This window comes from Puntigrus tetrazona, chromosome 1 (assembly GCF_018831695.1).
Source record: "Puntigrus tetrazona isolate hp1 chromosome 1, ASM1883169v1, whole genome shotgun sequence".
In the NCBI taxonomy this organism is placed as follows: Eukaryota; Metazoa; Chordata; class Actinopteri; order Cypriniformes; family Cyprinidae; genus Puntigrus; species Puntigrus tetrazona.
Window position 1 is genome coordinate 13,674,851 of NC_056699.1, and position 14,049 is coordinate 13,688,899.

Here is a 14,049-nt window from a genome sequence, read left to right on the forward strand (position 1 = left end):
TTTCATTAATGCCTGCGATTGCCACTGCTTAAATTGCTCTGTATCGCCGAGATTATTTCATACGATTTGCATAAGCCATGTGTTTATGGAAACTGAATGGATGAACTGAGTATTTGTCATGCAGAAGAAGGGCAAGCTCGGGTCTCTCTGTCAAACCACCGGCAATCGTGAGACGCGTGGCCGTCTGGAATCTCAAATTAAACCGAGAGGAAATCAGAGTGACTTCGTCTGATTAAGGTGGCACTGTCCATGCAGAGCAGTCGGAGGAAGCGATGTTGACTCTGTGCGGTTTATGCTAATGTGTTTCTAAAGGTAGACATAAGGTCAAGAGCAGCACATGATAATGACATCAGTGACAGAGCATCTGTGCTACATGTTAAAAGAAAACAAATGGCTTTTCTCTGCATTTTGCTGGTTTGTATTTATTCATGCATTGCTTACTGTCATCTTTTTAATTTGCATTTCATACATTCATCAGGGAGCATGGATGTTTCTATGCCATCTTCTCCAGATCAAAGAGTGCATGATAATCAACTGTTTTTCACATTTTAATCCATTCACTGGGTTGAAATCTATAATGGGAAAACTCTGTTGCATATTATGTAATACTTATGGTCCGTTATGCAATTGCGGTGGCGTTATATATAACAAAGCACACTAATTCGTTCAAAAAGTATTTTAATTCCAATAATATTAATTTTATAATTTTCTTCAATTATTTTTTACATAAATATATTAAGCAGTTAAAAGAAATAAAATAAATAAATAAAACAAAACATTGATTATTTAACATTAATCAACCCCTCCCCTCATCAAATGAAAAAAGGTTACCTATTCACCTATATTTACCTATGATCAAAATAAAAGTATACATGTATGTATGTATATATATATATATATATATATATATATATATATATAAAAAAATTTTTTTTTTTTTTTATTTTTTTTTTTAAATGCATTTATTCCTAATTTTTTTAAAGCACGGAGAAGACACAAGACAGCGGAAAAAAAGAAAGAAAGAGAGAGAATGTAAGAGAAGGACAGAGGAAAAAGAAAAGAGCATAGGGCGAAAGGAAGAAGTGAGAGAAATATGGGTGAGATGGGTAACAGATGCCCCATCGTGCTCCAGGGCGGGAGTAAGAATTTTATGTGTCCCTCTTTCTGCTTTTGCTGCAAAAGCAAACCACTGGGTCACAAAGATAAAGGAGATTTTTTGGTAAATGGTGAAAGTGTTGAAATAAATGACCCGACCGGAGCTGCGTGTAATTACTGTGGCCCAGAGAGTAACAATCTATCACAGTAGTGAAGGGGTGACAGAGTGCTAAGGGGTTAGTCAAAGGAGATAGCCTCTGACTAACTACTGGACCTCTGCAATCGATACTTTCCTGATGTTGTTCCTGGGAGAGAGCGAGTCAGAAAGAAAGAGAGGGGGGAGAAAAGGCCCTAAAAACTTCCCAAATGGCTTTTCATTCAAATATTGATCAGGGCCTCCTATCGTGACCTTGCTCTGTCACGGCAGTATACTTTCTTAAGGGCATATGAAACTCATAAATCTGAGTTGCTACAGAGGAAAAAGTGTGCGTGGTGTTGTGTGTAATGGCTCCTGCTGCATCAGTGGCCTGCTTGGTACTTCCATTATAAGCCCCCTCTGAGAGGAGGATGATGGGAAAGAGCCCCTGAATGTTAAGAATCACTCGGTCTCAACAGTCAAAAAAGAGGGAATATTCAGAAGCATGTTATTGGCACAGCTATTTTTTTGTCTGAATATTTAGCTAAAACTAGATACTTGGCAGCACTGCTTTTAGCCAACAGATCAGTAATTGTGCTGCCTGTAGCTATCAATTCTAGACTTTTTTTTTATTGGCATTTGATCATTAGAATAAACAAGGCAGGGGCTGTCCACTTGTACATACTGTATATGAATGAAAGAAATGGACTCACAGATATATGGATGTGAGAACACAACTAAAAGAGCCAACTGCCATAGATTTTGGTCTTTTCCCATATAGGTAAAAAAGACCTGTACATGCATTGCTGAAAATGGACATATCCAAATATGGATAACTATTTTGCTTTAAAGCAGAAGTTGGCAACTTATGGCACATGTGCTCACATTGGTGACATGAAGAGGTATGTATTTTAATTAGATGAAGTCCTTCTCATCTGCAAGGTATTTTGAGGTAATCCTTCCTGTTTCTAACAAACTTTATGTGCAATAACTTTTATAATAACATTTCTAGCATCACAGGCCTGCTGAAAAGCCCAGCGTTGCTGCTCACTGTGATAAACTAACAAAAACCTATCTTTTTACACTGCCTACAGATGACCATAATAATCATAAGCATGCTTGTCTGTGCCTATAGCCTAATGGGCAGTACACAGAGATGTGATGGTGTTGTATCTCAGCTGTCCTGAGTCTGAATCCCGGCTCAAGGATCTTTCCTGGTCCAACCCCCCTCTCTTTATCACTTTGCTTCCTGTCTCCTCTACGCTGTCCTAAAAAATAAACTAAAAAAATAATAAATTAATAAATAATAAGCATGAACACTATTTTTATTGGATTTTTTTGTTTTAGTTTAGTATTTTTTTTTTCTTAAATGTTCTCAAAATGAACTCGTGTATTGCAATTCATTTGAGGTCTTTTTGTGCTTTCTCTAGAGTTAACACACTCATGTGATATGTGCCAAATGCTAGTGAAAATGATGTCTTTAATTTAATACTTTAAAGATCATTGATGTCAATTCAGAATACTCATGCACTAGTAATAATAATAATAATAATATATGTAATAAGTAAGCAGCATTACGTTTAATTTGACATTTAATTTGAAACAACCCAATAAATTCACAAAGTATCTTACCTTTGGGAATTTAAACCAAGCTAAAGTTTATCGGTCATGCACTTTAATAAGTTATACAATGTACAATGATTTATTTTATTTTATTTTATTTTTTTCCAAAATGGTAATTCTTCTCAGGTTTTGTCTTAATATTAAAAACATTTCGGGAAAACTAAATATTCTTAAGTAAAAATAGCAGTATATATATTTTTTTTTTTAACTTGAAAAAGTTTTTTTTTTGAGTCTGGCCCTAAAACTACTGTCTCCTAACCAGAAGCATAACTGTGTTAATCCACTTTACCAAAAAGGATCAGAAAAAAAAAATGTCTTCTATGATTCACTGGTGAACTGTAATGACTAGAACTAACCAGCAGTGTTAGACAAACAAAGAAATTACTGGTCTAAGCTGGCCTTTAAATCAAAATCATTAGCGGTAAAGTATCTTTTCAGCACTACTACTGCATTTTCAGTGGAACACTTGATGTGACTGCTGAACTCTGGGAGTTCTGGAGTATGTGGAGTCTGTCATGCTAACATATGGACAACATCAGCGCTACGGGAGCCGTTAATATGTCCTTCTTTGACACTTTGTTACTATTTCTTACAGTCTGGGCCACTGTTGTGTATATACAGTCAGAGCTAAATGTTTTCATTAGGACATATTTTAATCCATTTCCATAACGCAAAAGAGGAGAGCTGCGAGAAGCCATTTTCACATCATTTATGTGATATATCCCAAGGAATCTGTAGCTGTCAAACCTTTACATGCTCTCTGGAGATTTAAAGATAGACTGGGAAGACATGGCAAGCTGTAAAGCTTAAGGCACAGAAATGGATACGTCAGCTTCAAAAAGCTCTGCGTGTGAACAACACAAATGCCCACAGATGACAGATATTCTACATAGCTAATCCATGTTTACAGCTAACGTCTCAAGTAAGAGGTTGTACGTCTAGGTGTATCGTGGAGGTTTGTTTGAAAGGTTTTGAGATTCTGTGAAAGAAAATCTCATTTGTTTTCATCATACATGAAGAAGGGAGGATAAGAAAGGGAAAAAAAGAGCGTGGAACAGCTGCTCTCTCTCTATCTGGCCCACAGTCTTGTGGGATGTTTGTACATGGTTTCTCAAGTGTTTATAGCCAAACCGAGCCATTAATGGTACTTGTTAAACAGCTTATGAAGAAATGTAAATAAAAGCAGGACGTGTATATGTTATGACATACTGTAATCTGCTAAGTATTTTGCCTTATCTTTGCCAGGACCACGCAGGCCAAGTTGATAAAATCATTTATAGTTTGTCATGAGGAACCCCTACAGATGATTTAATGTGGAGAAGATTGTCATTGTCAACTTTTCTCATGGCACTCTGCATTTAGCTTGTATAAATCACTCATTTTATCTATTCACCCCAAAATTTTAATTATCCAAAAGTTCTATATTTTCCTGTTAAAGACAAAATTAGAAATTTCAAAGAATGCACTTGAAAATTTTTCTTTTCAATGTAGTTACAATGAATGGTGACTGAAGCTTTCCATGAACAAAAAGGATGCAAAAGTACTATAGAGGTAATCTCTAAAACTTAAGTCTCTAAATCTTAAGCCATGCAACTCAATAAATCATGTTATGAGAAATGAATTACTCCTGTTTTTTTATCTAGGGCATTTTCCAGAAGCATTTTGCCTAGAAGGATCATTTCTTTACAAATTAGAAATTTTCACTTCTCTCATGAGTGTGTCAAAGAAAATCAGGTACTTCTAGTAAATAACTTACATTTTGTTCTTGGCAGTGCTTTTTTATTATACAGTGAACAGATAAAATAAAATCAGTAACTTGTCTTACAATAATATGGTTCATAGAAACTGATCTGAGCCATCTGAAGCTCTTTGAGAGACTAGATCTCAGCTTCCTCTTGAATGTAAAAGCGGCTGAAGAGAAAGTGAATCAGATAAAACTCAGGCTTTGCAGCTAAAAATGAAGCTAACAGGAGGGCACTTGAGATCACTCTGTTCTGATGTACAAACACAGTCTAATACTACAAAGAAGCAGGGTATTTAGCATCCATTTCCTTCTTTGTATAGCTTTAGTAACTTTAAAGAGTAAACAGAGGAACTAATAAGCCTTTACTGAGTGTCCGGATGAGGGGATAATCATAATAAAGTACACTGGGCAGTACTGGCACTCTACTACAGCTGCATTAAGCATACACTGGTAAAGAGACTGACTTCTAGAGGTCCCTATAAACCAACACAAATGATGTTCAGTGTTTGTACTCTCAGTGGGTGGGAACAAACAGTCTGATATGCATTGGGACCTGTAAGATATTATAGAAGATATACTGTATGAAACTACTTTAAAACAACTGTCTGTTCATAATTATAATGCATGCAGTGTATAATATTTATATTAAATGATCACATGGAATATTTGTAATTACATAAAAATGTACAATTTAATAATTACGTTTAGAAAAGCACTTAATATGCATAAGAAAGAAAGAATCTTCGGTTTTTAACGGTAATGTATATCACTTTTGGCTAGGAAAATCCTCAAGTTATTTTGTGGCACACAAATAGTCATTGCATATACATTATATAAAGTGCCTTGAGACCCAATGAGGTGTGACTCAATGAGAGTCCTGACTCCTGAATTTCTTTACATTTACACCAGACAATTCAAAAATATAGCTTTTTGTTTGTATGTGTCTAGGTGCGCTAACTAGAAGAATAAGAATATATATATGAAGTCAGACATATACTAACTAGAAGAATAAGAATATATATATATGAATATACATACATACACACACACTATATATATATATACACAGTCTCCACTGTGTTTCAGTAGAAAAAAAAAGATAATATGTTTTGAATGTGAGGTTAAATTAATTTACCCAGTATTCAGTAAAATGCCCTGACTCTTCTATCTTATATTCTGTATCTTCTGTAAAATGAGATTCGTGGATGAAAGCCAGACAGCGGTGGGTTACACGCATGATGGCGTGTGGTGGAAGAGAGGTGACGGAGTGCTTGTGTAGTTTTGGCGAGCAGGACAGCAGGGTGCTCTCATAACAGCCTGAGCATCATTAACCAGTGGAATGATGTATGACTTGCATTACCTACACCAAATGTGACGACATTAATGAAGCATCTCAAGCAGCACCAAATGAGAACCTAAGATGTGTGTGTGTGTGCGTGAGAGAGAGAGAGAGAGATTTGTATATGACTGAGGGGGGCAGAACCTTTGTCCAGCTATTGTTATGTGTGATAGAATTCAGCACTCCCTTGAGAACATGATTGCTTGTGTTCAAGGAAAATAGAGAATATAAAAAGAATCCAATAATCCTATTATATATTTTTCTTTAAATTACATTTTTAAAATAGCGGTCTTCAACTGGTTTCATTTCAGGACACAGATATGGACATCGAGTGCTGGGCCAAATTTTTGTCATATAAAAGGTATTAAAGCCTAATATATAATAATGTATTAATGCAAAAACTATACAAAGGAAGATCAATAAGCCAAGTTATTACCATGAAAAGGGCTAAGTAAGAAAACAGAAAATATTATAAAAAGATGACAAATGAAAAACAACATAAAAAATGCATTTGAAATGTACTATGACAAAAAAAAAAAAGAAAAAATAATGTAGCTCCATTATATTATAAAATATAACATTTTCTGCTAAGAAAACAAGCTGAACGTGTTACAGTGCCCAGCATTCCTCCGCTCCCAAAGGGCTGGGCAAGAAATGACAAAGCACAGGATAAAATAGTAATGCTAATATTGATAGTTTGTCCATTACAGGTCAGCTAACTGTCCTCCGGAACAGTTACAAAGCTGTTAGTTTCGATTTCACAAGGCCGATCAATACGTGGGCATACTGTTTCAATTTTGCCTGCATTGATTTTCTCTATAACACCACAACCCTGCCGCATTCATCTCTCTGAAAGAAGGGAAGATTTGATTTACTGAAGAAAAATTGGAGTGCACATCACAAAGGTTTCTGCCGGCGTGGGCTCCTGACACAGAAAAGATGGATGTCCCCAGGCAGGGGTGCTTCTAGCCCCGAGGAGCTCCATTAGAGATCACTGGAGCTGCTGCTGGAAATGACTCGCATTAGAGAAGGAGAGAGAATGAGAGCGAGAGATAGGGTGTGATGGTGGGAAAAGATGAGAAAGGAAAGTGAGAAAACATTCAAAAGAAAAAGAGTGCAGAAGAAAGAAGAAAATGAGAACAAGCCAGAATCTTAAGAACAACTGGTAAAGAAAAGGCCTGGTATTTCTACAATAACTGCCAATTTTCACAAAGAGAATGCAAGAAATGTTGGTTTACTGATGGGCTAATATTTACTTTAAAGTAAAGGGAAATTTCTGACAGTAACAGGCTCATAAAGGCTTGCTGAGATATACTAATTTTAATAAAAATCAAAAAAAGGGGGTTAATGAATGTACACGACTAAATGTCGCACATCCTAATTCTAAGTATTCGAACAAAATAAGACGCCAAAGTTTACCTTATTTTACTCTTGAGCCATAGCATGCACTTCATATCTGCAAAAATACTCCCTTCCTTTACGCTGTCTGTTCTTTATTTCATTTGCTTCTATCTTCCTCATCTTCTCCCTGACAGTGTTTGAGGGCGTGGAACTGCTCTGAGCGCAGTAGCAGAGTGAATTTCCATGCTACATTAGTCCCACCATCAGAATGCAATGAAGGAGAATATGAGAGGAAGACTCATCTGTCCTGCGAGACTCCCACTCCCACTCCCACTCCTCCTCCTCCTCCTCTTCCTCCTCTCTATCATCTCTCTTTCGGCCGGCCACTTTACTGGCATGTCATCTACATGAGAGATCATCTGTCTTTTGACCCAAATAAACATGACCACAACGTCAAAACTAAAAAAAAAAAAAAAAAAAAAAAAAAAAAGGAGGGACACAGAAACGGCAGGCAGCAAAACGCAAAAAAAAAAAAAAAAAAAAATGAATGCTGTCAGCAGCCTCATTTGTGGGCACTGTGTTCATTTTGTCTGGTTTTGGCAGACGCTACCGCCACATGTTCACCTCACTGGATGAGAGAGTGGTAATAGATAGACAGGTGGATGCAGCTGTCTGTCAATCTGAGATCCAATCAAAAAAGAAGGACCACGGACAGTGCAGAACGGGACAGTCCCGTATCAGCAAGTGGAATGTGTGTGTGTGTGTGTGTGTGTGTGTGTGTGTGTTAGTATATGTGTGTCTTTTTCTTTGTTTGCCGGAGTGCAAAGCCCCATGGACCCCTCTGACAATGCATCCACAAGCGAGAGAGGGAGGGAGCACGTGAGGAATGAAAGCAGGAGAGAGAGAAAATCACCTAACACCTCAACTCTCCTGAGGACGGGGCTGCTGTAAGCTGGATATTAAGACACAAATTGCATTCAGGCGGGTCAGTAGGTGTCAGATGATATTAGATGCCTGCCATGAGGAAACAACAACTACCATCAGCCAGGGAGGAAAATAATATTTTCATTTTCAGCCTTTTATTGAATGGAAACTTTGGGGAATACGTCTTTATAGGGGGGAGCTAGCGGGCTTGCAAATTTAACACTCCCAACAAAAGGGTGTAATCATGGCAGCTGAGTGCCCTTTGAGGGATCTGATTTCATTTTCATGAAGGTGAAAAACAAGATTTCGCCACGTGTGTGTGTGTGTGTGTGTGTTGTCTCTCAACACTTTAATGCTGTTGTTTTCTTTTGTTATCTGAAATGGGGGTACCGTGAAAATTCTAATACTTTTATGGCAAAACCAATATGAACACGTGGCAATCTCTATGAATATGGTACTTTACGTCCATGACTATTAAAACTAAATATTAAAGATACTGTTGATTTATTGAGAAAGATAATTGATAAAAATTGTCTTATAAAATATCTGCTGAATTTGGCCTCAATTTGATCTTCTTCCAAGGTCTTTATCTTTCTATTAATATGCTTATATATATATATATGTGTGTGTGTGTGTTTGTGTGTTCCACATCTGGCATCTAAGAAGATTGTTAAACATATTATATGCATATTATTTATACTGAATTATTTTCTTTGCTCTCAAATGCTAGTTCCTACTAGATAATATTTTATTTTAAGCATTTACAACTTTGTTACATTGCATATATTTGTAGCCGGCAAATGTTGTTTTTTTTTTGCAATAACAAAATCTGTATTTTAAACTGTATTGTAAAAAATATGACCAAAAACATAACATGTTTAACCATTTCAATCATATTTTTTATCCTTCCGTGGCAAGTTTCAACTGAATCATTCCCTTCCACCTTTAAAAACCAAGATGTGAAAATAACCCAGTGTACACAAGCAGCTGCAAATTGCATGTTGCATCGTGTGTGTGTGTGTGTGTGTGTGTGTGTGTGTGTTAGTGTGTATCCTTTCTTTTACTTCCAGATGTTGTTCTCTCTTCTGTAGTTACCGATCCCCAGCTCTCCAGCATTTTTGCCCATGACCTTCTGGGTAATTGAGCAGAAGTATTGATGTAACAGCAGGGTCTGATTGTGATTTATTAAACACACTCTGAGACTGTGCCAGCGTCACCACGCGCCCATCGCATGCTATTACAAAAGTCATCAATAGCTCTGCTACATAAAGGCCGGTAATGGGGAGAGAGCCAAGAGAGAGAACAGAGCGCTCTGCCATTATATGACTGCAGCACACTGAGAGCAAAGAACAGAGAGAGAGAGAGAGCATGAAATCTTCATACAACAAACTGCAGACAGGTCTCCAAATCTCCAGAGAACACATTCTGTTAGGACAAAAAAAAAACTTAAACTACAGAGCCAAAGAGCGTCTTTGGCATAAAACTAGATTAGAGAAAACCAGTGCATGACTGCATCATTAAGGGATATTTCTATGTGTTTACAGAAATAAATACTGGTCCTCATGTTTCCTTCAGTAATGGCCAGGTAGCAATCACTGGCTTTCATCCCATTCCAACTGCAATGCATCATACGCAGAAACTGAAGCCATAAAGACATAACCCAGACTCAGAAGCATGACTGTAAGACTCCATTAGAGCCCATAATGGGCAGAAACGTACGTTTAACGTATTATGAGAGAGGTAAAAAAATATGACGTCTAATGATTACGGATGATTTGGTATGGGGTGCAGTAGGATGCAGGTGTACTATAAAGCAGAGCAGAGCTAACCTGTACTTGACACAAATATCACTATAGACCAATTAAAGTCTGTTCATAGTTGATTGCCTGTTAATGCTAAATAAAACTGGTTGATTCTCAAAGTAGCTGGCATGTTTGCATGTTTATGCTGACTGCTTTCCAAAATAAAATGGAAAAAGAAGAAGAAGACAGCATGTAGCTACCACTGACATGCAAAGTCATACCGAAAGATGATGACAGGTGAAAGCTTTTAAGTAAAAACTAATCACAGGGCCACTAGCGGAAATCAATTTCAGATGATTTTGTCCTGAAACAGCAGATACAAACCGTGGTGGTTGCTTTACTTATCAGCATGGTTGGCCAGAAGAAGCTTCAATGAAGGCCAAAGTCTGGTTTAGAATACTTCTATATCGTTGCAAGGGTTGAATTCATTTTTGAGATAACGAAAAGAATGTTTGAGAAAATATATAATAATATGGCGAGCATTTCACACATTAAAATGGTATGTACCTGAACGCAGAGCAGCCCCAGGCACCGTGCTTATCTGTGAGGATGTTTACAATCTTCTGGATGAGCTGGGTGGATGTGACATGATCCCGGTACTTGGCGGCCCGGATCAGGTGATCACACATCTTCTCCTCATCACGTTTCTCAGCAGCATACTGCGCACTTTGAGACTGCAGACAAAAAAAAAACAAGTCTTGTTAGTAATTTTGCTCTTATATACTTTCAGTGGTGTTATATCAATGAACACATTAAACCCTTTATTCGAATGACCTATCCCATTTCAAAAACTACAATACCAAACATGCACAGTATGATACCTGTGGCACAAGTGTGTTCCTGTGTTAATTTTACCTCTGAAGAATGCTGTCCATCAGACAGGGTGGAGAAAACAAAGCACACTACATCATTAGAGTGTGTGTTGACGCCTGAGAGTGAGTGTGTGTGTGTGTGTGTGTGTGTGTGTGTGTGTGTGTAGTAACTCCATACACACAGGAAACAAATGGAACTCTGGGTCATTTCCAGCCTGTTGTCACAGTGATTAATAACACTGGACATGTATTTTCTAATGCCTTTGGGCTACGCTAAAAAATGTAGAAACTACCCATAATGCACAAGGAGACATTTTTCTTTGTCAGAATTTGTTATCAGAAAAGCCTTTGAACTCAAATGTGATCCTTTAACAAAGCACCTCACACTGCAAATATTCCTTTGATAAAAACTTAAATTCTGTTTTATCTGTTCATCCCAACGCAGTAGAAGAGTAAATCAATAAGCCATCCTCTGTAAAAACCAATGTCCCAATCACAATCCGTAAATGGAGAGATGAGTAACAAAGCTGGTGAGATGCTGGTACGAATTCAAGCCAGAATAAGCGAAAACAGCCCACCGAGCACACAACATAGGCTTCATTTTTCCGCCCGTGCCTCTTATCTGATTCTGATGCAACGTCTAGCAAACAGCAATCAAGTGGAAAGGTTACAGCAACCACTAGAGCTTGTTTTAATGTAATTCCCTCAGCTTCATCCATTGCGTGTTATGGGCCTAAATTAAATTAGCCTTGGACAGCACACGCTTCAGACAACAAATACAGTAAAGGCAGTGGTCTGCTGCGGTAGCGGCGGCAGACGCTGAAGCCTGCCTCGGCAAAGTTAGCGGTAAACGCTCCAAAGTGCCTTCTAATGGGCCCTCCTCTCCAATTTGAAGATCGACTCTTCATGTATGACAGAAAATCCATAGAGATAAATCACATTAGGGGGGCTTCCCTCTCCTAATTATCAATCTGTGTCTCATTTCGCTGTTCTTAACTCTGCAGTGACCTTAAAGCCACGAGAAGAGGACGGCGGAATAAAAGAGACATTAAAGGTAAAGGGTGAATGTTTAAATGTGAACCGATTTGGGCTTCTGGCGTAACAAAAGAGCGGGAATAAAGGAACGGAAAGAAAGACAGCAATTTGTCTCTGTTTAGTGCAGAAGGTCACATCTTGGTAAGAAATGGAACAGCCTAGATGGGTAACATTCAGTCTGATAAAAGAATGGACAAAAGGAAAAAAACAGGCAAAAAAGAGTTTGAAAACAACGACAACAGGTGCTCATAAATATCATTAGGGACTATTGTGAAATAAAATGTAGACAACTGAAGTTTGTAGGTGTTTTCTGAATCAGAACAGCTTCAAAAACAAAAAGAGCAATCATCCATATTTGTTCATTGTTCCCTTCAACGACTGATTAACACATTATTAATTAGCTGTCGTGAGTTCAAACACTTTGGCATAAACAGGCACTTTATCAACTAGTGTCAACGGCACCAAATCCCTGAGCTCCATAATGGGCTTTGTAATTTTCATGAACTTCCTGACAAATGGCTTCCTTGCAGCTGAACATACAGGCTGAATTACAGGAAACATACAGGTGAAATACACTGCAGTGACATTATCATCACGTTTGGGGCTGTAATTCTGAAGTGACATCATAAGACTTTTGGAAACTCAACAAGGTGGACTTAATTCAAAGGGTCTTGCACATGTTTGGCAAGAGGGAACCACAATCTCCAGTCACAGTGCAGCTGAAGTTGAGGCCATAGAGGCAGAAACGAAACCATGAAAACAATGTGTTTATGACTTCAGACAGAGTAATCATCCACATTTCCAAATGCTCTGTGTTCTGGGGAACTGAATCAGACAGGGTCAGCACTCATTTCCTTCAGTGGACTACACCCAGGCAAAACCATTAGAACCATATTATTGTGTAAAAAAAAATGTGTATACAAAACTAATTATTCTGCATTTCAATGGATATATGGATATATAATTTATATAATTTATAATTTATATATAAATTATATATATATATATATATTTCTGATTCATTTATCAATCCTGGTCAGGACGTTTTAATAAAAGTAGTCATTCACATTTTTTGGTTTAGTAAATCATGATGAAGTTTAGCTTTTTAAAAAAAATACAAATATGCGTCATCTATACCGACTGCAGAGCCAAATGCATTGAAGTGTGATTTTGTTTTATAGAATTATTTAATGCATTTCCCACTTGTGGATTTCAATAAATGAACAATACTGTACCTTTTACAAGTAAGGTATTTCAACAATATGCATTGTTTTCTAAAATCTTCTAAATGTGTCTTATGCTACATCCATAGCAATATGTGTCTGTATAAAATGCAGGGTTATTGTTGCACAGGCCATAAAAACAACAATTAATTCTAAATAAATTCAGCAAATTCAGAATTTAAAGTTAAGCAAAGCGCAATAACATACCAATGACTGCTATTAATCAATGTTAGCAGATCCAATGTTTCACTGTAACAAGATATGAACAATCACAGGCGGCGGTTTTACCCTCTCCTCTCCTCTCCTCTCTAAACAGGGTAGCAAGGTTAAACAAAATAATCATCATCTGCCAGAGACCAGAACTCATTATGTTCCATCAGCACCCGTGTATGCGAGTTAGTTAGTGTGACACGACATGGTCAAGCGTGCATGTAAGTCTACACATTACATACACAGTGAAAGCTCCGCAATGTTTCTCAGAGAGCTGTGAAAACAGTAGGGATCTTGTTAAACTGCTTGATTTGCACTCTGTTGACAGTGAAATACACAGCACCGTGACTATCATCTTCCTCTCCTCGCCAGTCCGTCCCTCAGGGTTTCATTTACACCGGGAAACTGTCCTACTGATGCCTCTGTCCTTGCAGCATCTGAGGGAATGCAAATGCAATGTGGAGGATATGCATGCAGCACTCAAAAGAAACAAAATGAAAAACGTGCGATTGCCGCATCGCTCGACCAATCAAATGCGAGAGCTTTTCATTGCACTTGATCTTTTGACCCACTTTCGTTCCAAATTTAAAGTCACCGCGTAAAAACCGCAGCCAGGGGAATTAATACAAAAGCAAGCTGGGAAAGTGAAAAGTGACAACCAAGAAAAATGACGCCTTAAAAGTACAATAGCGAACAAAAGTCACAGAATGACAAAGGCTGACAGGCACTTCAATTCTGGAACGATACTGCTGTCAGCCAACGCCT

The 14,049-nt window shown here is 37.7% G+C and overlaps 1 protein-coding gene across 1 annotated transcript in view; it reads right to left on the bottom strand.

Moving 5' to 3' along the window:
- Nucleotides 1-14,049, bottom strand: part of lrba (LPS responsive beige-like anchor protein) — a 193,358-nt gene that overhangs the window by 86,470 nt on the left and 92,839 nt on the right. The window contains exon 36 of the mRNA XM_043237014.1: nucleotides 10,512-10,678. Coding sequence (XP_043092949.1) covers nucleotides 10,512-10,678 — 167 coding nt within the window. The remainder of the gene's footprint in view (nucleotides 1-10,511; nucleotides 10,679-14,049) is intronic.